At 45.5% G+C, this 26,201-nt stretch overlaps 1 protein-coding gene across 1 annotated transcript in view; it reads right to left on the bottom strand.

Annotated features, from left to right (window-relative positions):
- Positions 1 to 26,201, bottom strand: part of MTMR12 (myotubularin related protein 12) — a 66,128-nt gene that overhangs the window by 19,969 nt on the left and 19,958 nt on the right. Inside the window, exons 2-8 of the mRNA XM_043488673.1 lie at positions 17,900 to 17,960; positions 15,324 to 15,466; positions 13,897 to 13,969; positions 12,918 to 13,048; positions 11,080 to 11,173; positions 7,327 to 7,456; positions 662 to 737 (exon numbers count right to left, since the gene is read on the bottom strand). Coding sequence (XP_043344608.1) covers positions 662 to 737; positions 7,327 to 7,456; positions 11,080 to 11,173; positions 12,918 to 13,048; positions 13,897 to 13,969; positions 15,324 to 15,466; positions 17,900 to 17,960 — 708 coding nt within the window. The remainder of the gene's footprint in view (positions 1 to 661; positions 738 to 7,326; positions 7,457 to 11,079; positions 11,174 to 12,917; positions 13,049 to 13,896; positions 13,970 to 15,323; positions 15,467 to 17,899; positions 17,961 to 26,201) is intronic.

Raw genomic sequence — 26,201 nt, 5'->3', positions numbered from 1 at the left:
CAGGCACTGCTGGGACTGGGACCGCTGCTGAGATACCTCACCTCCCATTACAAGAGTGACCTCTGTGGGGCACCAGCCATGTGCTCGGCCCAGCATTTATCTGTGATTCTCATTCTGTACTCAATTCCCTGCAGGCTTGGCAACTCCCAACCACCAATTAGAAACTGAAATAACTGCCAGAGTCTTGCTTTCTTTGATCAGCGACACGTGAAATATGGCTCCCATCCCAGTCTGTTCTGTGAAAACTAAGTAAGTCTCCACGCTGTCTCTGGGCAGGAACTCAGCCATGCCCATTCAAGATTAACAGAGAGACAGAAAAGGATCTGAAACCCTACAACCCTTGGAGGGGACGGTTCAGCCTCGAAACAATTTAGATATTAAATTAGGCTGGCTTTCCACACCAGCTGGGCCTGAAATCCTCCTAAAGCTCTTTAAAGATGTCTCTGCTAAGAGCCCCAGGGCCTCTGGGAAAACTTCAGAACTCTGTCCCCGGGGAGCTTCCTGTCGAAGGGGCTCCTCTGGGGAATTCTGAAGGTATTTTTAGATTGCTCTCAGGCTGAGGACAAACTGTTTAATACCAAAGCCAAGGGCTTTAAGGAGGATAATCTGCCAGGACAGACCAATGAGAACCCCAGCTTTCAGGGTTTCCAGGTGCACTTACTGGTATGCCACGACCCTGGAAGAACGCTATGTCCTCTTCGAGAAGAGGGGCGGGGACGACAAAGTATGCCGGCAACCTAGAGGAAAGAGATGTCATCGGTTTTAGTACCGGAGTTAATTCATTAAATATGAATGCTCGCCATCGATGAACACAGGAAGTTGTGCAGACAGTCTTTACATGGACTGTATCTCCCTGTTAAGAACCAGCGCAGATAAACTGTCTCTGTCCAAATCAGTCAGGAATCTGAGTTCATATCCCAGCTCTGCCTCTGATTCTGTGTAACCCTAGGTAAGTTACCGCACCTCTCTGGGTCTGTTGCCTCATGTATAAAATTAAGGGAATTGGACATCTGATATCTAACAGTGTATGAATTCTTTAAAAAAAATTTTTTTTAATGGGAGGAAAGTTGTTTTACAATATTCCCTCCCTCTTGAGCATCCCTCCCTTCCCCCCACCCCTCCCCTCTAGGTCATCACAGAACGCTAGGCTGGGCTCCCTGTGTTACACAACAACCTCACTAGCTCCCTACTTTACACATGGTAGCGTGCATACATTGATGCTTCTTCCTCCATTTGTCCCACTCTCCTTCCCCTCCTGTGTCCACAAGTCCATTCTCTATACATCTGTGTCTCCATTCTTGCCCTGCAAATAGGTTCATCAATACCAATTTTCTAAATTCCTGAGTATAAGAATTCTGAAACTGGGAGGGATCTTTCTCATCATACAGAGACAATATAAGTACCTGTGTTGACCTGAGTCAGACTAACATGAAAACCAATAATTATGATGACTACTGCCCAGACATTTTATCAAGTGCTCGAACAATGTTTAACTGCTTACCGTATGTCAGACTGTTCTAATTACTTAACGTGAATTATTCATTTAATCCTCCCACTAACGCTACGAGGTATGTGTACTAGTATTCATTCCCATTTCACAGATAAAGAAACAGAGCTCTACTCAGGCCCTTTCCAGGTTATACAACTAGTAAGAATTCGTGGAGCTGGAACCGGGACCCAAGCAGTATGACTTCAGTTTCTAAAGAATAAAATAAATTTAGGTTCTAAAAATAACAAACCTGTCAAGTAGTAGGATGTAGCAGACCTAGGTTTTTAGAGCTGCAGAGGTCTGAGATATACAGGGACACTATCTCTTCCTCTAATTAGGAGATATAGGTTTCTATTAAAAAGACCTCCTGAGTTCTACCATTGTGGAGCTATAAACAGCTTTCACTCAAAAAGCTTAAAGGAAGGACGAGAAGGAAGAGGGTGTCTATGGTATAAAAACTACAACGGCAAACAATCGGATGGTGTTTGTGTGCACACCCCTAGTTTGAATTAAGTTTCTTAAGTACCAGGGCATGGGAAAGATGGATTTTCCGAGTTAAAGAGATCAGAATTTGAATGGGATCAAGTCATTAGATCTAATCAATTCATAGGGGATGAAGCAATAGTTTAAACATCACCATGGTGATGTAATCATCAAATCCACACTGTAGGGAAAAGATCAGACAAATGGCCTGGTTTCTTCAAGTAAACAAGCAAGAAAAAGATAACAGTATGAGAGTCTATAGCTTATTTGAAAATTGTGATAATGGTTTTATGATTATGTTTATAAAAAGTCCTTAATCCTTAGAGATGTAAAACCGAAATATTTATGAATGAAATATGATGAGCTCTAGGATTTATTTCAAAATAGTAAGGGCGGGGGTGGGGGTGGAGTAGAGGCATAGAGACTAGCCATGAGTCAGTAACTGCTGAAGTTGGGTGATGAGTAAAAGGAATTCATCAAATTCTCTTCTATACTGTTTGAAGTTTTCAATTAAAAAAAAACCTAACTCTTAACGGTAATTAAAAAGAACAAAGCTTCCATAATATGTGAGGCAAAATCAGGTTGAGAACCACAGGTCGAGGCTAAGATATTAACACATCAAACCATTAAAGCTTAGAAGAATTATTTGACTTTTTGAGATTTTGAAGCATTCAGGGTATTTCCTTCAGGTCTGCTTGAGTGGGTGGGCTTCTTCAGGTGCTGTTACTGACGCAAAAACCTCTTCACAGATCAACAGCTTTCAAACTCAAGCTGCCTGTTAAAGTCACATGGGAAGACTGAAAGAGTCCCAGTGTCCAGGATGCACGCAGAACTACTAAATAGCAGAGATGTAAAAGCTCTCCAGGTGTGCACAGAGGATGAAAGCTGTTGTTCTAGAAGCTCCTGCACATCAGGGGTGCACAGAGGATGAGAGCTGTTGTTCTAGAAGCTCCTGCAGATCAGGGGTGCGCAGGGGATGAAAGCTGTTGTTCTAGAAGCTCCTGCACATCAGGGGTGCACAGAGGATGAGAGCTGTTGTTCTAGAAGCTCCTGCAGATCAGGGGTGCGCAGGGGATGACAGTGCTTAGAAGGAAGCAGATTCTCCAGCCCCACCTGGACATCTAGAATCAGAAGCTATGCTTTCACCAGCTCCCAGGTGACGGGGCCACACAGTCAACCATGAGAAGCATGGCCCTAGACGGCAACTTACAAACAGACCGCTTTTCCCCAAACCTTTCAGAAGAATCACCTGTGGGCTTCATTTATGAGCAGGTTCTTAGCTCCTTCCCCAGGGGCCCATGAGGTGGGGCCACACTGCCTTAAAAATCTACATGCCCTCCGCTACTATGGTGAGGGTGAGTATTTTACAATGTTGGTGAACCAGTTAATTTTTTCTTATAAAGTCTTTCACCACAGTGGGGGAAAATGTCAGAATCCAGTGTATTAGCATGTTTATATGCAGTCACTGGGGATTCCCAGGTGGCGCTAGTGATAAAGAACCTGCCTGCCAACACAGGACACGTAAGGGATGCGGGTTTGATCCCTGGGTCAGGAAGATTCCCTGGAGGAGGAAATGGCAACCCACTCCAGTATTCTTGCCTGGAGAATCCCATGGACAGAGGAGCCTGGTGGACTACAGTCCATGGGGTATCAAGGAGTCGGACACGACTGAAGCGACTTAGCACGCAGTCACTGAGAAATGGGCACAAATGGGCAGCTCTGCACCACTGGGGGGTCTGTGACATCCCCTCCTGTCCCAGTGAACTCGAGGTGGCTCTACGGAGGCTCTGCCGTTAGACTGCCAGCATTTACAAGCAACTCACCCTCCTCCTTGGAGAGTGCTCATTTTGTCATTAGGATGAGTTCTGAAGACAAAGTAAACAGCCTCTCCAAACACAAGCTGACTTCCTCAAGGAAAGTTGTAGGACCCTCTCAGGTACCAGGGTGAGGGAACCCCTACAGCAACAGCCCCAGGGCAGCAGTGTCTTCCTTGGCAGCGTCAGCTTCTCGGCTCCTGGGCCACACACTCCCTACAGGGCCGGGGGACCTTCTCTGCCTTCTCAGGGAGGTGGGAGGAGGAAGGCTTTTCAGGAGAAGGCGAAGTAGACCCTCAGTTCCTGATTCTTATCCAAGCTGACTGGGGTCCCTCCTCTAACCACTGGGGCTTGTGTTAATTCATTCATTTTGGCCCCTATCTACTGAGTGGGTCTTATGAGTCAGGCACTATACATGGTAATGAGGGTAGAGAGATGAATAAAGACAGTGTCCTTGATTCCCCAGAACTGCTGGGCTGTGGAAACAAACATGAACCAAATGGCAATAGGTGCTCGGTCATGTCCGACTCTTTGTGACCCCACGGATTGCAGCTCGCCAGGCTCCTACAGATAAAAATAAACTCCAAGCCAGAGGAGTTGCAGGGAGACAGGCATATGGTGCAAGGAAAGCCCTCCCAGAAGACCTCGCCTAGTCCTGGGAAGACTCCCTAAAAGAGACGCCTGAGCAGAGATCTGACTGACAACGTGGAGGTAACTCCTTTGCGCAGCCCGAAGTGAAAGGAGCGTCCCAGACAGGAGACCACACGGGCAAGGCCCACGGGAAGGGTCGGGGGCTGGAGGGGTGGTGCACGGAAAACTGAGAGATAGGCAGGAATCCAACCACGAAGGGCCTTGGAGGGCTGTCAGAAGTTTCATCTTCCCTGTCATGCACAGTGAGGAGCACTGACGCAGGGGAGAGGACAGTGAGAAGCCTGCTGGATCCACCTGCTCAACCTGCTCCATGGAGCACGGATGCTGGGGCCAGAGTGGCTGGGCGAGACCATGTAGGCAACTACCGCGTGGCCCAGGTGTGAACCAAAGCATAGCTTCTCCTGTATCATTCTAATGGGGCAGAAAAGGGGGGTGTTGGGGAGGGGAGCCTGGTTGGGGCAGTTTCGGGGAGTGTGTTTGCACTGAGTGCTCTGAACACCAAACCTTGCTCAGGCTCCATCCTCCCCGCTGACCACTAATTAGAAACCCCCACCCCAACCCCGACACACTGCTCTGCCCACCTTCTCTACCTGGTGTATTTCTGCTGTGTTGACACCTATGCCAACACCAGTGACTCTAATCAGGAAGCGGCAGGATTTTAAAAAACAACCCTGGGAGTGGGGCTGCCTTCTCTGTCAACATCACATTACAAAAATCACCTCCGAGGAGCAGGGGTTTTTGATCTCCTTCTAACTAGCTTTCCCCTCGCACGCTTTGTGACTGTGAAGAGGGGCAAGGAGGCGTGAGGGACGTGTGTGTGATCCCACACTTGTCCTGCAGGCCCTGCCCCACCATCACCCTGGTGTGTGCCTTAACGAGAGGGCTAACCGTATAAATGTCTAAGACTGATCAAAGTCAAAACAAAAACACCAGTACAGCACATTAACGCATAAATATGGAATTTAGAAAGATGGCAACGATGACCCTATATGCGACATAGCAAAAGAGACACAGATGTAAAGAACAGACTTTGGACTCTGTGGGAGAAGGCGAGGGTGGGATGATCTGAAAGAATAGCACTGAAACATGTATATTACCATATGTGAAACAGATCGCCAGTCCTAGTTCGATGCATGAGACAGGGTGCTCGGGGCTGGTGCACTGGGATGATCCTGAGGGATGGGGTGGGGGGGGAGGTGTGAGGGGGGTTCAGGATGGGGAACACATGTACACCCATAGCAGATTCATGTCAGTGTATGGCAAAAACCACTACAATATTGTAACGTAATTAGCCTCAAGTTAAAATAAATAAATTAATTAAAAAAAAAACTGATCTGCTGACAAGGCCCCTCAGAACGAAATGCTCTAGAAAAATAGATTTTTGGAAACTGTTAGCAGGGTGTTGAGGAGTGTGTTCCAAAATGATAAGATTCAAGTTTCCAAAAAAAGGGTGACGCAGAGTCATCCTTTAAAAATGTAGGTCAGACCACATCACGCCTCTCTGCTCAAGCTCCTCCGCTCTGCGCTCTAAATTCTGGAAACCTCCCCGGCCGTCAGCACCCAGCTGGTCCTCTCCTCTCTGATCGCACCCCCTACCGCTCCGCCCCCTGCTCAGTCCTCTCCAGCCCCTGGGTCCCTCACTGTTCCTCACACCACCAGACTCAATCCCACCTCAGGGCCTCCGCCCATGCTGTCCCCTCTGCCTGACCCACCCTCCCACCAACACCTCCGGCACGCCCCAGCCCCTCGCCTGATCTACTTTTCTCTTCATAGCACTTGAAGTGAAAATGAAAGTATTAGTCACTCAGTTGTGTCTGACTCTGTGACCCCATGGACTGTAGCCCTCTGTCCATGGGATTTTCCAGGCAAGAATATTGCCATTCCCTTCTCCAGAAGATCTTCCCCACCCAGGGATCAAACCCAGGTCTCCTACACTGCAGACAGATTCTTTACCATCTGAGCCACCAGGAAAGCACTTATTACCTTTCAATACACTGTCATTACTCTTAAGGGTTTCTTAAAAAAGCACAGTATCGATGTGGAGAAAGTGAAACCCTCAATTGCTGTGGACGCGAGTGTAAAAATGGTGCAGTGGCTGTGGAAAATAGTCTGGCAGTTCCTCTTAAGGTTAAATGCAGAGTTACTATATGACCCAGCAATTTCACCCCTAGGAATACACCCAAAAGAACTGAAAATACGTCCATATGAAACCTTATACTCATGTTCACAGCAGCATAGTCACAATAGCCAAAAAGTGAAAACAATTCAATGTCCCTCAACTAATGAACGGATAAATAAAATACGGCATACCCATACCATTAAATATTATTCAGCAGTAATAAAAGAATGAAATTCTGGTATCTGCTATGACATGGATGAGCCTTGATGACATTATGTTAAGTGAAAGAAGCCAGGCACAAGGGCCACATATTACATGGTTCCATTTATGTGAACTGCTGAGGACAGGCAAACCTACAGAAACAGAAAGTAGATGAGCCGTGGTCTAGGGCTGGGGCAGGGAGGCTGGGGATATGGGGATATCCTGGGGATGATGAAAATGTTCTAAAATTGACCAGGGTGATGGTTTCAGGAGATGTAAGAAACACAGGTTGGATCCCTGAGTCGGGAAGATCCGATGGAGGAGGGCATGGCAACCCACTCCAGTGTTCTTGCCTGGAAGATTCCATGGACAGAGGGGCCTGGTGGGCTACAGTCCACGGGGTCACATGGAGTCAGACACGGCTGACTGGGCCACTGAGCATACACGGCTGCCCAACCCTGTGAACGTACCGGAAACCACGACACACTTCACGTGGACGAACTGGTACGGCACGCGAATTCAATCTCAACAAATCTGTCAAAAAGAAACACATGGTGCCAAGAGCTTACCTTTCACAGACTTTATAGCCTTCATTGACACTCACTGCCTTGTACTTCATGTTGCCTTTGGTCCGCTCCAGCTCCCGAAACCAGTCCTGAAGTGTGTCAAACATTATGGCGTGCTTCTTGGGGTCCGTAGCTAACAAAACAAATGGAAAGAGACATAAAACCTTGTCGTGAAGCCCTGGTGTTCTAATGCTGTGAAAGTGGCTCCTTGGGCCCCAACTTCCTCCACAAGGCCCATTTTTATCCCTGCAGAATGAACTCACTGCTTCATCCTAACCTTGTTCCCTTCTCTCTGTCATTCATCCAAAATTATGAGCGAGGCTCTGTCTTTTTGTACCAGGGGAAAGGAGCTGTTCTCGTTCCATTCCTTGCAAAAGTAATTTATAGCTCCATTTAGAGTCATCTGACCATGAGATAATTTATATAACATAAAAAGATCCCGTGAAGCACTAAAAGACTGGCTTGGCACAAATGCTAAAATAATAAAATATTTTTAGCCCTACCCATGTGTGCATAAGATGGCAAACTCATTTGAACAGCATGTCAGATTCCTGAGTCTGAAGCCTCCTTGCCAAGAAGAGGAGTCCTCAGTGTGACACCTGGCTTCTGAAGGCCACAGACAAAGGAGATGGCCACGTTGAGGGTCGGGGCCCATAGGCCAAGGGCCACATCTCGGTGATGGGCACTTCCGCCCCTCACCCTGCCACTCCCTGCAAGGAGGAAGGGGCCAGGAGTGCTGCTCAGACAACCCAGCAGGTGTGCCCGTGGTCCTCTCCACAGCACTGCCTGATGCAGGTGACATGCGCCAAAACACCCTTGGGTGGTCACACAGATCAGTTCGTTCCAACCTGTGCACATCTTTAAAAAGCAAGCCGTCTGGGGAAAACAAAGTATTAAATTAAATGCCCACCTGCTCCTTTTAATAAAACCACATCATAGTACAAAGGATGATAATACAAACAATGATTTTTAAAAAACAGCAACAGTAATGAAGCTTATATAGCACTTAGGATGCCAGGCACTATTCTGAGCACCTTACATGTAATAAGTCAATCCTCACAACCCTATAGGGTAGGCAATATTATCTCCTTCATTCAGAAGTGGCACAGAAAGGTCAATTAACTTGTCCAAGGTCACATAGCTAGGCAATGGTAGAACTGGAATTCAAACCCAGGCAGCATAAAATTTTCCGTAAAGTTAACAGATATAAATAAACTTCCCCACAGACATAAGTAATACCAATATTCCTATTCAAGCATACTAGGTCATTTTCTTAGCAACACAGATAAGTTCTTCCCTAAAATGCCATGTCATAAACATTTAGGACCTTTCAGCCAAAGCACATTTGTGAATTATTAAACCTGAGGAAAATGAAAGATGTTCAGGTTGCAAAGCACCTATTTCTACAAACCCCTACACAATATAAAAACTAACTGGTCCCCTTGCACCTCTCAGTTATAACCTTTATCAAAAAAAGGAGGCTGTAAGGAGAAGAGAAGGATGCTGGAATTTGGATAGAATACAAGATGCTACATAGCTTGGACATTCTGGCACCAAAAAAGCTCCATAAGGTAATGAAACTGCCAGGGTCAGTCAAGGTAAGGGTTTTGGCACAGAGATCGACATCTGCTGGGGAGCTGGGATATCGTCCTGTGCTGGTCCAGACCAAGAGTCAGGATACAAGCCAGAGGCAGAGCTCCTAAAAACGGTACGATTTTCACATGTAGACACAATAAACGTTTATACGGAGTACAGCAATCAACAAAGAGGTCGTGTTTTGTACACCTCATATTGCAACGCGCTGCTGTCAGCCAGCGCCCAGCTAATCAGCACGTACACGTATTGCTACCATGAAAAGATGGTTCACAGACAGGAACTTACTACATGAAGGCACAAGTTTTAGGTTCAGACTAATAGTAGTGCTAAGTACATTTTCATGTCAATGTAATTCTCTGGGCAGAATCTGCCCTGAATAAGCAGTTATACTCTCAATTAACCCTCAGTCAATGACTGCACCCTATGTGCCGTGCATTTAACAATGTACAGTCTTCAAAACCTTCATGGGAAGCATTAACACTACTGTTTTTTAAATGAGAAAACAGAGGCCCCAGGAGTTAAGTGCCATCCCCAGGGTCTAGGCTACTAAGCAGTTGGACAAAGATTTGAATTCAGGAGGGACAGACCTGGAAATTCACACATTTTCTGCAAGATCACCACCGTTCCCCAAATGCAGCCCACTCTCCCAGATATCTTCATCTCTGCACAGGCCAGTCCCACTGCCTCAAACACTCCTGAGTGCCTTTTGGATACTCCACAATCTCCAGCAGCAGCTCAGGCCTGGACTTTGCCCTCTGACAGCCCTCCATCCCCAGTGTGGCCAGTCCCTTCCACCAGAGCACACAACACTCCGACTGGCTGCTCTTCTTTCTTTTTCTGGCTGCGCCACATGGCGTTCAGGATCTAGTTCCCCAACCAGAGATTAAACCCAGGCCCCCTGCAGTGGAAGCACAGTGTCCTAACTACTGGACCGCCGGGGAATTCCGAGACTCGATGTTCTTAAGAGGGCAGAGATTTAGTCCTGTTCATGTTTCCAGGGTGCCTGACCCATAGCAAGCATTCGAGAAACATTTACCAAGTGAGCAGTTGGTGACAAAGCAACTCTGCATTCCACAAAGCGTGATATGTGCAGGTAGAACATGTCATGTCCCTGAAGAAAGGCTCATGGCACACAGGATCGGTCAACACCAACTTCATGTTCAGAGTGACAGGCAGATAGGGACGTAATGTACAACATGACGAATACAATTAACACTGCTGTGCGTTTACGTATGGAAGCTGTTAAAGAGAGTAAGTCCTAAGGGTTCTCACCGCAAGGAAAAAATTTTTCTGTTTCTTTAATATCATGTCTATGTATGATGATGGATGTTCACTAAAATTACTGTGGGCATCATGTCATGACATATGTAACTCAAATCATTATGCTGTGCACCTTAAACTTATACATGCTGTGTCAATTATATCTCAGTAAAACTGGAAGAAAAAAAAATTAATTTGGAATTAAAAAAAAAAAAAGGAACGGGAAGAGCAAGTGAACAGACGGAGGGATCCAGAGAAGGATGAAGACAAACATCTGTGGAAATACCGTACAACACTGGGCATTATTAATAGCTAACTCAGATGACCACAGTTTCTTACTAAAAAGATTGCTCTTTTTCAGGGAACCAAATGGAAAACATTTGGAATTTCAAGTTTTCGAACCAAACTGGTTTTCGGATGTGCTCTCTTGTGTACAAGTGTTCCATTCCCCATCCCCAAATATTTGCTATAAAGCATATTCTGGCTGTTTAAAAACTTTCTAGAATGCAAGACAGTTTTTAGGGTCTTATGAAATGAAATCAAGTATATTAAAGTGGAAAAAAGAACCCAGGGACAGAAAGGGTGATTTTAAACTTGTCTCAACTTTCTTTCTCTATAGTCTCACATTTCCAATGACAATCTATTGATTTTAGTCTTTCATAAGAACCCATCAAATAATCCCTCACAAAAAGCAAACAAACCTAAAAGATAAGTTAAAGCAACAAAGATCACAGGAAAGAAACAGAAACCTTTTTTAAAAAAAGAAATTTGAATCAAACACCCATGGAAGAGGTGACCCACTGCTAGAGGAGATGGGGGAAAAAACCCATGGATGGGTTTTCTCCCACGAGCTGCAGGTAGGAACTGGAAGGTCCTGCCTACCTGAGGATGAAAGCTTACCTGGATTGTTTCGTGCTGCGGTCGCGTAGGAAAACAGAAACAATCGTTTAAGCAGTTTAGGGGCCTGGGTATGATGAATTATGCCACTGACAATCTAGAAAAGAACCAAGTAATGCATACAGTCATGCTTTTGGCAAGTAAACACTGAGAGACAAGACCCAAGTTGTCTAGGTTTTCAATAATGCCCATGGGCTCCGCTGAGCAACATGCTAACTCTGTATCTGTGATGCTATCTCTTAGAATAAGGCCACACAAACAGAATGCTAACTATTTTGTCAGGTTTTTTAAGAGCTTTGAATTTCTAGGGTAATTTTTAAGACATAATCTATCAAAGACAAAGTGCTAAAAAAAACTTAAGTGCCATATTCAGACACTCCAAAAATCTGACATGTCAAAGATGTAAAGTAAAACAAAGTGAAGTCGCTCAGTGTCTGACTCTTTGCAACACCATGGACTGTAGCTCACCAGGTTCCTCTGTCCATGGAATTCTCCAGGCAAGAATACTGGAGTGTGTTGCCATTTCCTTCTCCAGGGGATACTCCTGACCCAGGGATTGAACCCGGCTCTCCTGCCTTGCAGGCAGACTCCTTACCGTCTGAGCCACCAGGGAAGTCTTTCTAAAGATGTAAAGCTGATATCAGATAATAACCAAGACACTTAGCTACTCCAATCTATGTGTTGTGCCCTTAAGGATCTTCTTCTAGAAGACAGACTTCCCTTGGTGGCTCAGATGGTAAGGAGTCTGTCTGCAATGCAGGAGACCCAGGTTCAATCCCTGGGTCGGGAAGATACCCCTGGAAAAGGGAATGGCAACCCACTCCAGTATTCTTGCCTGGAAAATCCCATGGACAGAGGAGCCTGGCAGGGTACAGACTATGTGGTTGCAAAAAGCTGGACACGACTGAGCAACTTCACTTTCTTTCTTTCTAGAAGATAAGGAATTCAATCTACCATGCTTTTTGTTTGAAGCTCCAAACAAAAGTATATTTGGACAGATGATGAAAATCATCATTCAAATGGAAGTTTCTTGCTTCTCAGGGAATTTTCCGTATCTATACCAGTTTTTCCTGCTCAAAACAGATACCAGAGTCATGTTTATTATTTTAACCAAACTCCCGTGCTACCTGAAAGATCAAGGGGCTATCTAAAAAGAATGTCTAATAACTCACTGTAGCCAAAGCCAACAGATAAACTGGCCTCTCGCTAAAGGCTTCCCTGGATGCATTTACCATGACAGTAGCAAGTCTGAGACCTTCAATATCTTAAGAGAAACCTTGGAACTTAAAATAATCACTGTAACCAGTTCACCCGGTTACACATGTCAATTTGCTGCAGCAACCAGATTAAGTAAGTGACCAAAAGCACAGGCTCATTTGGTGACTCATTTTGCCCATGACCATGTACCTCCACCTCCCTCCACATGCAACCATGACCTTCCAGATGTCAACTCCTTCATTCGGGAGTTGGGGGTCGCTACTGCTGCTTTTGGAAAGGCTGTCGAGGTGGGAGAAGGGGACTGCTTCTAGCTGCTCCATCCATCTTCCCTTCCCTGACTGCCTTCTGACGCTGGTTTCCCACCTCCCACCCTCTGAAGGCTCTGGGGACAAACACGGTATGAATCGAAGGACTAAACATTGTATGTGCCATGATAATATTGTCCCGGTCAACCAAGTTCTCTCTCAATTCTAATCGAAGCACATGACATTATAACCAATTTCAACTTTTCAACTTTTCAGAGTGAAAGGCTCCCCTCAACCTTCGTGCAGTGGAAGCAAGAACTGAGTAAGTGGGGAAAACCTGATGGGAAATAAAACCTAAAAACACATGCGACTAGTTACCCTTTTGACTTCCTCTTCTTTTGTGTACCTCAGACAGAAGTGGAATACCCGGAGGTCTTTACAGTGGATGACGAGCTTCTCAGGGTACTTCTTCAGCTGTCCAAAGAGAGTCTTTTTTTTCTCATCAAACACTGCAAAACAATGAAATCAAGACGGGAAATCATGCTATAAGACAGGTTAATGCTAAAGAAACAGGTAGACTATTAACGTCCAAGGAGGCCTCTCAAAAGTGAGAGGAAATGTGCCATCTTCTCAGTAACCATTAGCACGGCCCCATCCCACCCAGCTGGGGCCTGTCCCACCCAGCGGGGGCCCGGGACTCTGCAACAGCCAGGGCTCCTCACTCCTCCTGAGGAAGTACAAGACCAAAATGGACTTGCCACTGTCAGCAGAATCAACTCCTGCAGAAAACCCAGCTCTGAAAGCTGAGATTACAAAAGATGGGAGATCATTAGGGACCTGACCTGGGACAGATGACTCCCGGGTTTATGGCTAGGGCCCCTCCTGACCCTGACCCTGACCCTGAGTTTGGACATCCTGGTGCTGGGAACTCCATAAATGGCTACTGAATAATTGCTCACAAAGCCTTGACTACCAAAATAGAGAAGTGATGCTAAGAGAGGCTTTGTGTAATCAGCAGAAGAGACAGCTGAGTGTGGAACAACAGACTTTTATAGGTTAGCCTTTAAAGCAAGACTTGCATAGCTAACACTGACATATGACCAACACCTAGCCTGTAATGGCACCGTGGAGTATTAGAAAGAACAGTTCACGTTTAAGTCCAAGCTTCTCCAGCTAATAAGCTCCTCCTCAAATAAGCCACTTCACATCTCAGTTTTATCATCCATAAGATAAGATATGGTGGTATCTTAAGATAAATGGGTGAAGAAATTTTAGTAAACTATAGAAGGCCAAAAAACAAAACCAACCCATCATTACAAGCTGTACATTCAAAGGCCTGGGGAACACAGATACTCACCTCCATAAATCTGATCAACACAGTGGAGGGTAATGTCATTTTCTCCTATGACCTTATTCTTAAACTGCGTTTCCTAAAAAATTCAAAAGGAAAGAACTGTGATTCCTTGCTAAGCACTGTTAGACATTTACAGGCACAATGAATTACTATCCCCAACTTGCATACTAAGAAAAATGAGGAGTGGGTGGGGGAAATGGGTGAAGGTGGTCAAAAGGTACAAACTTAGGTTATATTATAAAGTAAGTAAGTCCTGGAGATGTAACATACAGCATGGTGACTCTGGTTAGTAACACTGCACTGTACATTAGAAAGTTGCTAACAGGGTAGATCTTAAAAATTCTCACCACAAGAAAAAAGTTGTACAACTATGTGAAGAGATGGATGCTAACTAAACATATTGTGATGATCATTTCACAATATATACATATCCCAAATTCATCATGTTGTACATCTGAAACTACTATAATGTTATACGTCAATTCTATCTCAATAAAACTAAAGAAAAAATAAATGAAAAGGTATACGCCCTAAACAAACAGGGAAATGTCACATCCCGAGGAAAAGGACAATGAAGTAGCAAAGTGTGTGAGAAATGTTGCGAACACTCGTTTTCAAACCCAGCGGGACATGTCAGTCCTGGGCTGCCCCCAGGCCGACAGGCCAGGCAACTGCACATGGGCTCTGAGAGGTGCTGGGAGGTGGCACGCAGGTTCAGGTTTTTCTACCCAAATGCAGATGAGTGACAGGTGAGTGACAGAGCTACGAGAGGGCAGGAAGAAAACCCCGGGAGAGTCACATTTCTGCAAAAGCTATCTCTGTACAGGACTAGGAACGAGGCTGTTACCGCAGTGGCAGCACAGAGGCCCACACTGTGAGGCAGCGAGATGCTGCCGTGGCCGGGCCGACCGGCTTCAGTGACCGCGCCGTGTGCTCTGAGGGGCGCGGACATTCCTTTTCTCTCCTCTGCTCGGTCTTCATAAGGGGTACAAGTCTTACACAAGAACACTGCTGCTGGGTGCAGAGCAAACACAAACCCAAACTCAAGTGCTGCATTCAGCACCAGTCTCATAACTGAGCTTAGTGCTAAATTTAAGGAAGAGTTCAGTACAGAGAAAACATGGGGAACTGTGATTCCCCCGAGTGATATGTACCACGCTGAGATACAGAAGAAAATAAAAAAGTTGATGGTGTCAACCTATGAGGTCCAATGCAGGTGAGCATGATGTGAGGCACTGGTGGAACTGCAGAGTGGTCCTCCCACTGAAGGGAGATCCCCAAGGAGGAAGAGCAGGTCAGTGGTGAGAAGGACTCTGGCCTTTGTGTTTACATGCATTAAGGGCAAAGTTACTGAGAAGCTGGGAAAAAAGGACAATGGGGTCACAGAGGCAGTGCTACCCCAAACTCAGCCAGGTGCAGCTCACACGCACATCATTATCCGGGGCAGATTCATCGTCGCCCAAGAAAGCAATCTTGAAGTCTGTGCAGACAAGCCTCCCGTAGATTCCACGCTGACAGGAATCTTCCTGGACACACTTCAGGACTGTGTTGGCTTCACACAGCAGTTGTTCACCTGATGGAAACCAAAACAACGCGTCCTGAGAGTCCTCAGGCAGGCAGCACAAGCTTCCCCGGCTCTGCTCCTGCACAGACAGACACAGGCCACAACACAGCACAGGGGAGCTGCGAAACCTCGGGGGAGACAACGCAGAGTGGGGCCCACGGAGAAGGGAAATCAATGATTCACACACAGCTTCACACGGGGCTCGCCTATCTTCTCACTGTGAATAACAGACGTGTCCAAACGGGTAGAAACGACCTAGGCTACACTGGCAGGCACAGATCTCAGTGCTTTTATTACTTGAACCCGAACAGACGTTCTGTACCCGAGCAGAAGCGGTACCCAAGCGAGCAAAGCCGGAAGGGCTGGCCGGCAAGCTCTGGAACGTAGCTCTCGGGCTCCCCTTCCTGCGAGAGTGCCCGTTCCTCACCCCGGAAAGAAGACGGGTGTGTGCCTGGCCCGGGGCTCTCAGGCAGCTTCCTCAGGCCCAGGGGGTACAGCATGACCGCACTCGGTCTGGCTCCGCAGACAAGGATGGGAGGAAAAGGGAGGTCAGAGGTTTGTGGGAAAGAAAGCCTGTTTCCTCTCTTTCTTCGCTGAGCGTGTTTCCTCTCACTGTGTCACCTTTCCTGCTCTCTCTGCAGACGCCCAGCAGCCTGAGAGCTCTATTTCCTGGTGACAGAGACAGACAACTTCCGTCTCCAGTCAAAGAGACGAGGGTTTAGGGATAGGCAGGAAGCGCAGAGGCTCATGCCCGCTGGATGGTAAGGATAGAAAAATAAAAGAAGGATACAGGGGAAGTGAAAAACTAAGTATAAAATTAAAAAAAAAAAAACCCACCTAAGTGTCAATACTTTGTGACAAGAAAAAACAGAATTTTCTCCTCATCCAACAGGCAACCGTCTTCTTAAAATCTCCCTCTGGATTTTTCCTTCAATGTCTTTAAATTTACCCTTTGGCTCAAAATTCATCTATTCTAACTTTCAATATGAAAACAAAGAAGAATTTCAGATACTAAGACTATCAAGGGACACATAAAATGTTTCACCTTGTTTTCTTCTCTCTTCCAAGCGGTTAAATACAATAGAAATACAGGAAGATGGCTCCGTCACCAGGTCCAGCCTCTACAGAGAGGTCACCCTCTATAGGTCAGTGTCTTCAAACCACCAGGCTTGAAGAAAACAATGAAGTGATGAGGGCCTCACTGGGGTTTAACATAGTCTCAGAAAAAGTGCCTTAGCTGAGTTCAAGGTAGAAGGCACGTGAGCAAGGCTTTCTGTGCTTTCAACCCCTGGTGTAAAACAGCTTTAAAAATAAATAAATAAAACAGCTTTAATAGTGAAGCTCTCCCAAGGCCAGGCAAGCCACATGGGTCCATGGTCAGGCACTGGAGACCTTGCCACACTCGTCAACCAGTACTGATAGACAAAGTCTCGGGTCATATGAGGCACGAGCTGGGAAAGATCTTAATCTAATCTAGGAAACCTGGACTGCACACCAAGACGAGACGTCAGGAATCCAGGGAATGCGAGAATGTACGTAACACTAAGCTGAAGACAAAAGTAAACTTCCGAATCTGTAACCCAAGAAGAGGAAATAGAATAGGTTATATGGATTGAAGTTTAGGCCATTTTTATAGGGAAGAGCCTTTGACACTTAAAAACATTTTTTTTTTTTAAAGTTAGAGATTCTGATGTTTACCAAATAAGGTGGATCAGTCAGAAACTTGTGCATATTCATATTGTCCCAATAAAAGGGAATAAAATTAAAAGAACCAGAATGAGGCTTCAATTGTTTTGGGAAATGTACCTAAAAATACTTATGAAAAAAGCTGGGAAAAAAGAAAGCAGAAGAACTGAATGCACACAACTCACAGGATAGCCCCATATATGGAGAGGCTACCCGACCAAGTAGTTTGTTTCTGAATTCAGAAATGATTAAAACTCGACTTACACTATAGACAGTCACTCTCCTCCGTCTCAACAACAACAACAAAAAATCCAACCAATCCAGTCTCCTTGGTGATGACAAACAGCAAGCCCTGGCAGCCCAGGGTTGGGGAGTTGGTTAAGCCCCACCAGGGTGGGATGTAAGGATCTAGAAGGGACCAGGATCTTCCGGATGGGGACCAGAATAGTTGATGGGGCCAAGTAAGGCAACCTGAAAAAAGACCTCATTTGCTTACAAAGAGGTGAGAATTTCCCACCTTTATTTTCATCCGCTGTGGGGAGGGGGAAACAAAAACTCTTTGCAGATGTTGTAACACTCAGTCCCAGGTGTGCGGTTACTGAACTAAAGACCTTGATATTCTGGTCCAACTCATTATTGTGACACACGGTCTGGATGAAAACAAAGGGGTTTATAAATAGTGCTACTAGAAATGACATAATTTATCTCTGGCTTTGAATTGCACACGAGGAGGTACAACGCGAACATGACCGTTACCTGGCAACAAGTGAAGAGTTACTTCCTTCTCGGTTGCTTCCTTTTCATTTGTGTGAATTTCCTAAGACAGAAGAGCAAAGAGTAATATATTTAAGGGCTCAAATGAATAACATAAAGCCATACTTTCAGAACACATGCTAAAACATCACGTTCAGCAGCTTTTTGTTTGACAAGCTAGGCGTTTTAATTGAAGTATAACTGATTTCTCAAATGGTAAAGACTCCACCTGCAATGCAGGAGTCCTGGGTTTGATCCCTGGGTCGGGAAGATCCTCTGGAGGTGGGCATGGCAACCCACTCCAGTATCCTTGCCTGGAGAATCACCAAGGACAGAGGAGCCTGGCGGGAGACAGTCCATGGGGTCGCAAAGAGTCAGACACAACTGAGCAACTCAGTACACACAGCTGATTTACAATGCTGTGTTAATAGCTTTTTAAAAGTAATTAAAAAAAAAAAAAGTTTAAGAAAATAGGTACATTTGGTTTGTTCTTTTTTTTGGCAGCACAGCATGTAACATCTTAGTTCCCCAGCCAGGGATTGAACCCCAGCTGCCTGCAGGGAAAACACAGAAGTCTTAACCACTGAATCACCAGGGAAGTACCTAAAGCATCTTTAACTAAAGAAGCCAACAGGGCAGTTCAATGGATTACACTAACGATTCAGAATTGACAATGATTAGGAGGGGCAGGGATGGGCACTCCCCACATGCAGGAACAGATGTCCCTCAGCAAGGCAAGGCAGCTCAAGCAGAGTCAGAGAGAGGATGGAAGACAGCCCAAGAATGATTCCCTTCTTCCTCCTGTGAGAATCAAGGATCAAAAACTAAAGACGACCGCAGTGTTTCTGAGAGAAAATGGACCTGTGTAAAGGGCTTGAAGGTAAAAATGGGGAGCTATGAACGTATCAAGTCAATACCGATCCATCCACTCTGCAGCATGTGCGTGCATGCTAAGTCGCTACAGGCATCTCTAACTCTGATCCTACGAACTGTAGCCCACGAGGCTTCTCTGTCCATGGGATTCTCCAGGCAAGAATACTGGAGGGGGCTGCCATGCCCTCCTCCAGGGGATCTTCTAGACTCAGGGATCGAACCCATGTCTCCTATGTCTCCTGCATTGGCAGGTGTGTTCTTTACCACTTTCGCCACCTGGGAAGCCCTGCAGCACACTAGGGCTCAGAAAAGGTGGCTGGGAACATATTTGCTCATTCTAAGTTCCCTAAAACCACACAACAGTGCCCCAGGATGCAATCATTTCTAGTAAAGAATCAAGGCCAGGTTCTTTTTTTTTTAAATTTACTTATTTCTGGCTGCACTGGGTCTTCATTGCTGCGCACAGGCTCTCTCTAGTTGTAGAGAGCAGGGGCTACTCTTCGTGGTGCACGGGCTTCTTGGTGGGCTGGCTTCTCTTGTTGCAGAGCATGAGCTCTAGGGAGTACGTGCTTATTGCTCTGCAGAATGTGGAATCTTCTTGGATGATGGATTGAACCCATGTCCCCTGCACTGGCAGGAAGACGCTTATCCACTGGACCACCAAGGGAGTCCAAGGCGAGGTTCTGTCTCACTGTTTCTCAATTAACAATGTCTTTTCAAAGGCTTCTATCCAGGGTTCAGTGTTTACCAGATATTCAAAGATAACTAGCAATCCTTAATGAATGAATGGACCAAACAACAATCATAAATGGCTGTTAATTTTGACTCAATGGGGGTTACTTCTTTATAGAGATTTTCACTACTTTTAAGAACAATTTATCCTCATACTAGAATATTCATGTTAGACATTCTTCTACAGGCATCTATAATATCACCTTTTAAGTATCCAAGTGCAAGCTTATCTCCCTCTCGATAACAGTATTTTTCCAACTAGGGCTTGTATCTATCAATGGGTTGTAAATCAACTTAGTGGGTCAAAATCAAATTTTTCCACAAAAAGAAAGAATAAAAAATATCATGTAGTAAAACATTGGGGAAAAACAAAAACTGTTAAAAAGAGAGGCATGTTGTTGGGCCCCCTCATCAACCTACCACATCACCTATGAAGAATTCTTGCCAAAATATCTAACTTCCATCTGCTTGAGCTGCTACCTACCAGTTTACAAGAACACTGAGACAGGGAAACATGTTAAATGACACCATGGGGATGCAAACAATCAAATCCTGACTGCAGGAAATTCTACAAAACACAACCAGTTCTGTCAATGTTTAAAAATGTAATATTTCTATTTTGTTTTGGGTAGAAGTTTCTGGGTGGTATGAGTTTCTGGAAAATCTGTTGATTCAGATTAAAGCCCCCCAGTACTAGAAGAAACCACAGTACAGCTGAGGCTGGAAGAGGCCAGACAGCCCATCTTGAGGCTGAAGAATGAAGTCATGGCGTCTTCAGAGAACCCGCTTTGTGCCTGGTCTGTTTTGGAGATGACTATGATTTCCATCCCAGGAGACGCCAATAAATGAAGCCTCCCTGATGCAGTACCTCTCAAAGCTATGGAGCATCAGGTCATCTGGGGAGCCTGTTCTTCACCTCCGCAGACACTCAGGCCCCACCGCAAGCCTGAGGAATCAGCGTGTGGGGGCCGCAGCTGAGTCTCTCATCTGTGAACGCTCCCCAGATGACTCTGACACACTGCTCCAGGTTACACAAGAGAGACTGTTTTTTGCATATGTAAATGCTAGGAGTGGATTTGGTAATTTAGAAATTCTCATTGAGAGTTTTCATCATCTGTCATTGACAAAGAACTAAGCTAAAGCACAATTATTTTTGACAGGTTTATCATCTTTGTCTGAGGAAAGCAAAGCTATGCATTAAATTCAATCAGCTGTTAGAAAACTAGCAATCATCTTTAGTGCTTGGAATTCAGTTGAAAAACTGAAGCCAGGACACAGAAGACTGCCTTATTGTTACGCTGTCCACAGAAGTATCATCTTCCAATTTAAAGATTTTATACTATCCCAAATTACCTGTGTACATCAATTCTTGAAATGGTTAGTGAAATCCTTTGTTTATGTCCCAAGAACAAGGCAATCAGGAGACATCTTTCAGGATGGTCCCACCCAAAACTCCCTTGTCTTGGACAACTGTTCCCTGCTCCCCTAATCTCCTTCCTGGAGAGAACCACCTCCTCCCCACCACCTGCGTGAGCTAACAGACAGACATACTTGCAAGTGGCTGATCATTTTATCTCCCCCTTTAATTTGGCTGAAGGGCTAAGAGAAGCGAATCAAGCTGGCTATTTCAACTACAGGCTTTGTAGCATGTGTGCTAAGTCACTTCAGTGGTGTCCGACTCTTGGCGACCCTATGGACAGTAGCCCAACAGGCTTCTCTGTCCATCAGATTCACCAGATGAGTATAATGGAGTGAACTGCTGTGCCCTCCTCCAAGGGATCTTCCCAACCCAGGGATCAAACCTGCATCTCTTATGTCTCCAGCATTGGCAGGCGGGTTCTTTACTACTAGCGCCACCTGGGAAGCCCACAGACTGTAGATTTGGCTACAAATATGTGGCAGCAGAGAAAGCTGTTCTGTAGAGAATGAGACACATGAAGAAGCTAGGTGGAGACAAAAGACCGTCCCCCAAACAAATAAGCAGTTCTGGCCTGCTCTCCACAGATTTCCAGGCTTTGGTGACGCCCAACCACGCCTCTGGCCCACAGTTCCAAGCATCACACCGGTATCTTTATAACAGATTCCCCTGTGAGCCAAAGCTAGCTACAGTGATTCTGCTGACCATCACCAATGGTACTGACTTCGGTCAACTGCACCAACTACAGACAAACCAGAGATGACGGAATCATGTCATGCAACATGTCAACGTGCAGTATGTCCAGGGCTACAGGATTAGGAACCGACATCAGAGACACCGTCTCACACAAGTAAGACTGGTAGGAATCACACGCCAGACCTAGCACCTGCCACTTCAACTGTGTGGATTTTAGGTGAGGACGTATGAGGCCTCCAGGCTGTAAAGCCTCACAGGGTTTCACCATTATTCAAGCAGAGAGAGCCCCCCCCGAATGGCGTGCCTTAGCTGCTACCCCCACAATCCCTGCATGACCTCTCAGGGTGTAGGGGCGCATACTACTCCCTGCTCTACCCCTTCTCACATACCAGGTAAAGCAGAAACTGCCTTAAAAACAAAACACCCCCGGGACTTCAAGTGGTTAAGACTCCCGCTTCCACTACAGGAGGTGCAGGTTTGGTCCCCAGTAGAGGAACTAAGATCCTGCGTGCTGCACTGCATGCCAAAAAAAAAAAAAAATCCCATAATGTTCTTAGCCTTGTCATTTCCAAACTAAGTCGTACAGTGTATGTATTTGTGCACATACACACACAAATATATATATATATATATACACACACACATGTATTGCTGTTTAGTTGCTAAGTTGTGTCCGACTCTTTTCAACACCATGGACTATAACCCGCCAGGCTTCTCTGTCCATGCGATTGTCCAGGCAAGAATGCTGAAGTGGGTTGCCATCTCCTTCTCCAGGGGATCTTCCTGATTCAAGGATCGAACCCACGTCTCCTGCATTGGTAGGGGGGGTTCTTTATCACTGAGCCACCTGAGAAGCCTATATATATATGTACAGATGTATATAAAAGCAGAGGATGCTAGGCTTCTAAAGATAATTGAGGTTTGTACATGAAAAAGGAGAAGGAGATTCATAAGAAACAAAGGTAACTGAATGAATCTCTACCAAGTGCTAGGTAAACAGGAGCTCACAGCCCAGTGGGGAGATGAGACAATACTAACACACTGTACCGCCATATGCAATAGAATGACGATTTAATGAAGGCTCTGATGGGGGCTCCAGGAACACAGAAGTGGGGACCTGACTCAGAAGAGGGGCCAACAGAGGGCGGGGGGAAGGGCAGACTGTTCAAGCACGTGCTTCCTGGAAGTGGCTCACAAGGAGTGTGCAGGAGTCCAACAGACGGACCAGCAGAGGGAGGAGGAGAGGAAAGAGGAGGTACGGACCTGGTGACCAGGAAGGCCATTTGAAGGAGTCTGGGCTTTATCCTGTGGGCTGTGAGGAGCAAGGAGTTTAAGCAGAAGAATACACTAAACACATGGCGTTTACTATCTGCATCAAGTGTCCTTCAGGTAACAGCACAGGAGTAAGTCAGAAATCTGGGTGGGTTCTGGCCTACAGAGCAAACAGGACCATCTGGGCAAGAGTCCTGGCCTCGGGGTGCCCACTGAAGAGAACAGAATCAAGAGCTGCACTGCCTGCCTTATGATCACATCACGACAGCGCAGTGAGCCTCAGTCACTGTGCTCTCAAAGGAGGCAGGGTCCATGGTGCCTCGCCCTCACTAGAACGGCAAAGGAAGACTCCTGCAGACCAGCCCTCCATTCTAAAACATGGGCGCGACAGGGCACCACGATCTCAGAGGGGAGAAGATAAATCTACCAGAAGCATTTCCTCAGAGAAAAAAAGGAAAGGACTGGAGACCTCCTCCCCTCGTGGAAAAAGGGAAACTGGAGACTCACCCTTGTCTTTTTCAAATGCACCAGAAGCTTATTACACATTTTTCACTTTTAAGAGTAGGGACTCCTTGGTACTTCCCTGGTGATCCAGAGGCTAAGACCCAGTGCAGCCAAGTAAATAAACGAAAATAAATATATTTTTTAAAGAGTAGGGACTCCTTCTCTTCTCTGGAATAATGTTAAATACATTCTGACGCTGGCAACAAGTTGCTGACCAGACACTGACCTGAGAAAAAGGAAACCCACCAAGCAGCCAGGTCGTGGAGGAGCCACATGTCTCATGAAGTGTGCGGGACATTTCAGCACAAGAGGCGGTGGCAAAAAAACCACCAAGATTCCTAACAGTGCTTGACTTCCTACTAAAGCTGCCACTATTCATCAGACTTCCTTCAGCTGCAGACAGGGGGAGGAGAGGTCAGAATAATGCAGTAAGAGACACACTGGTGCGGACAAGCTGGCGTTCAACAAAAAGGAGTCTAACCATCCAGTGCATGTGAGTCCTTGCCTCGAAGCCACTAAACAACTTTGTGTGAGGGTGTTGTGAGCCGTTCAGTTGTGTCCAACTCTTTGCAACTCCATGGACTGGGGCCCGCCAGGCTCCTTCGTCCATGGGATTTTCCAGGCAAGAATACTGGAGTGGGGTTGTCATTCCCTTCTCCAGGGGATCTTCCCAACCCAGGGATAGAACCTGGGTCTCCTGCATTGCAGGCAGACTCTTTACCATCTGAGCCACTAGGGAAGACTAAACAAGTAAACAGCTTTACTTGTCCAAAACATAGACCATACAGCAACCTCAGCTATTTGAAACAGTGCTGAAAATCCCAAAGTGAAAAAAGACTTCTGAGTGGTAAAGACAGGGGTGTCCAAGTTTGTACACAGCAATCAAGGCCCTCCACAAGCTGTCAGTCTCAGCTTCCACTTCAACTGCACACATTTAGCTATAAGAAGAAGTCACATTTATTAAGCTCTATGATGTACCAGATAAGTACTCGTCATAAGTATCTCATTAATCCGCATAACACCAGAATCGGTATTGCTTCCATTTTACAGATGAAGAAACTGAGGCTTAAAGAGGTTCAGGAACTTCCCTTTAATAGGAAAATAAGTCACTAACCAAGGGTTCAGCCCAAGCCCTGACTAACTCCAGAGCCTACATTCCTTGTTGCTGTGTTCCAACAAACATGGTCTCTAGTTTCCTACCACAAAAGAAAAAACACGGTCACATCCATTGCGTGTAACAGAAAACCACTCTCCTGCTACAAAACTCATTAGAACAAATTAGAAAAATTCCCTTACAAGAACTGTACTCCACTGTACAAGGCTTTGCCTCATAGAGGACAAAAGCATATGAAGGCAAGTGTCAGCTGTGCTCCTGAGAATCTGCTGAGAGACTGCAAAGCAGCCTGGTTGTTTTCACTCCATTGGTTCTCAGAGAGTGTTTTCTCTAGTGTCTTACCAAGTTCATATTCAGGATGCACACATCTCAAAAGTGTGGCGGACCTAGAATCCTGGTAAAGGCGGAAGAAGGGAAGGCTCTGCAGGTTGACCACTGACCTTGAAAAGAATGGGGCGGGGGTCTCTACCATGAAGCTCTCCTAGGCCAGATGCTTGTAAATGTTCACGTCAACCCTTCACTGCTTACAAGGGCTCTGAGTCAAAAACCAAAGTTGTTATTCTCAGTTTAATTTCATCCAGGCAGAAGGGCAAATTCCAAGAGGCAACATAACATCCCTAAAGGTTCCAAAACACAATTTCTTTCGATCACATCTGGCACCGAGTGCTAAAGAGACATAATACAAACATTTTTATTTCCTCCAAGTCACTCCACTGCTCTAAAGTGGACACTTAATACTCTGTTTTCTCCGCTAAAATAGAAAATTGGAGGGGGAAGATGCATTTGTGGCTACATATTAGGTGGCAACCCATGTCTATCTCAGAACAAAATTTACCTTTTTTTTTTAAAGCAGAGTTGTGGGACTTCCCCGGTGGTCCAGTGGCTAAGACTCTGGGCTCCCAATGCAGGGGCCCTGGGTTTGATCCCTAGTTGGGGAACTAGACCCCACATGCCTCAACTAAGAATTTACATGTTGCAATTAATACCGGGTACAGTCAATAAACAAATTTAAAAAAAATAAATAAATAAAAAAAATAAAGCAGAGTTGTATTTTTAAAACAGCATAGTACTAGGAATTTAAGTTTTGTCTTTCCCCTGGTTTCTCCAAATTTGTCTCTGTGCATGTATTAAAAACAATACGGACTTGAGGCAACAGTCCAAACCCAGCTCTGGTACCTACAGACATGAACTTGGGCTTGCCATTTAACGTGACTGAGCTTGGTTTCCTCCTGTGTGAATGGAAACAACACAACCTAGTATGAGGTTATGAACAGAAATGGGTGTAAACACCTGGCATACATATTCAGTAAACGAGATTTGTTACAACTATTGGACTGAGCAGAATCTGTCCTTCTTGATTCCTTTCTTTTTCTCTTCCTTTCCTCTGATGATTAAATAAAGATTTCAACATACTACTTAAGAGCTGTAATTATTTAAGATTCTGCATGAGCAGAATAATTTCTGTTTCTTTTGTCAATCCTGTTTCCCACATTAAACGAAACTGACTCCACTTAGGATACTTCTCAATTCTTTTTTCTGTGGATCAGAAAACTCTTGCAAAAAAAAAAAAGAAAAGAAAACTCTTGCGATTAGCAACACCCAGGCTGGTCCTAATTCCATTAGACTTTGACTACACAGGACTATCTGAAGTCATGGAAAAATAAATGGCCGTTTTCTATTAATAGGACTTGTTTTCT

This window comes from Cervus canadensis, chromosome 16 (assembly GCF_019320065.1).
Source record: "Cervus canadensis isolate Bull #8, Minnesota chromosome 16, ASM1932006v1, whole genome shotgun sequence".
In the NCBI taxonomy this organism is placed as follows: Eukaryota; Metazoa; Chordata; class Mammalia; order Artiodactyla; family Cervidae; genus Cervus; species Cervus canadensis.
The sequence above is the reverse complement of the archived record's forward strand: the minus strand, read 5'-3'. Positions and strand labels throughout refer to the sequence as shown.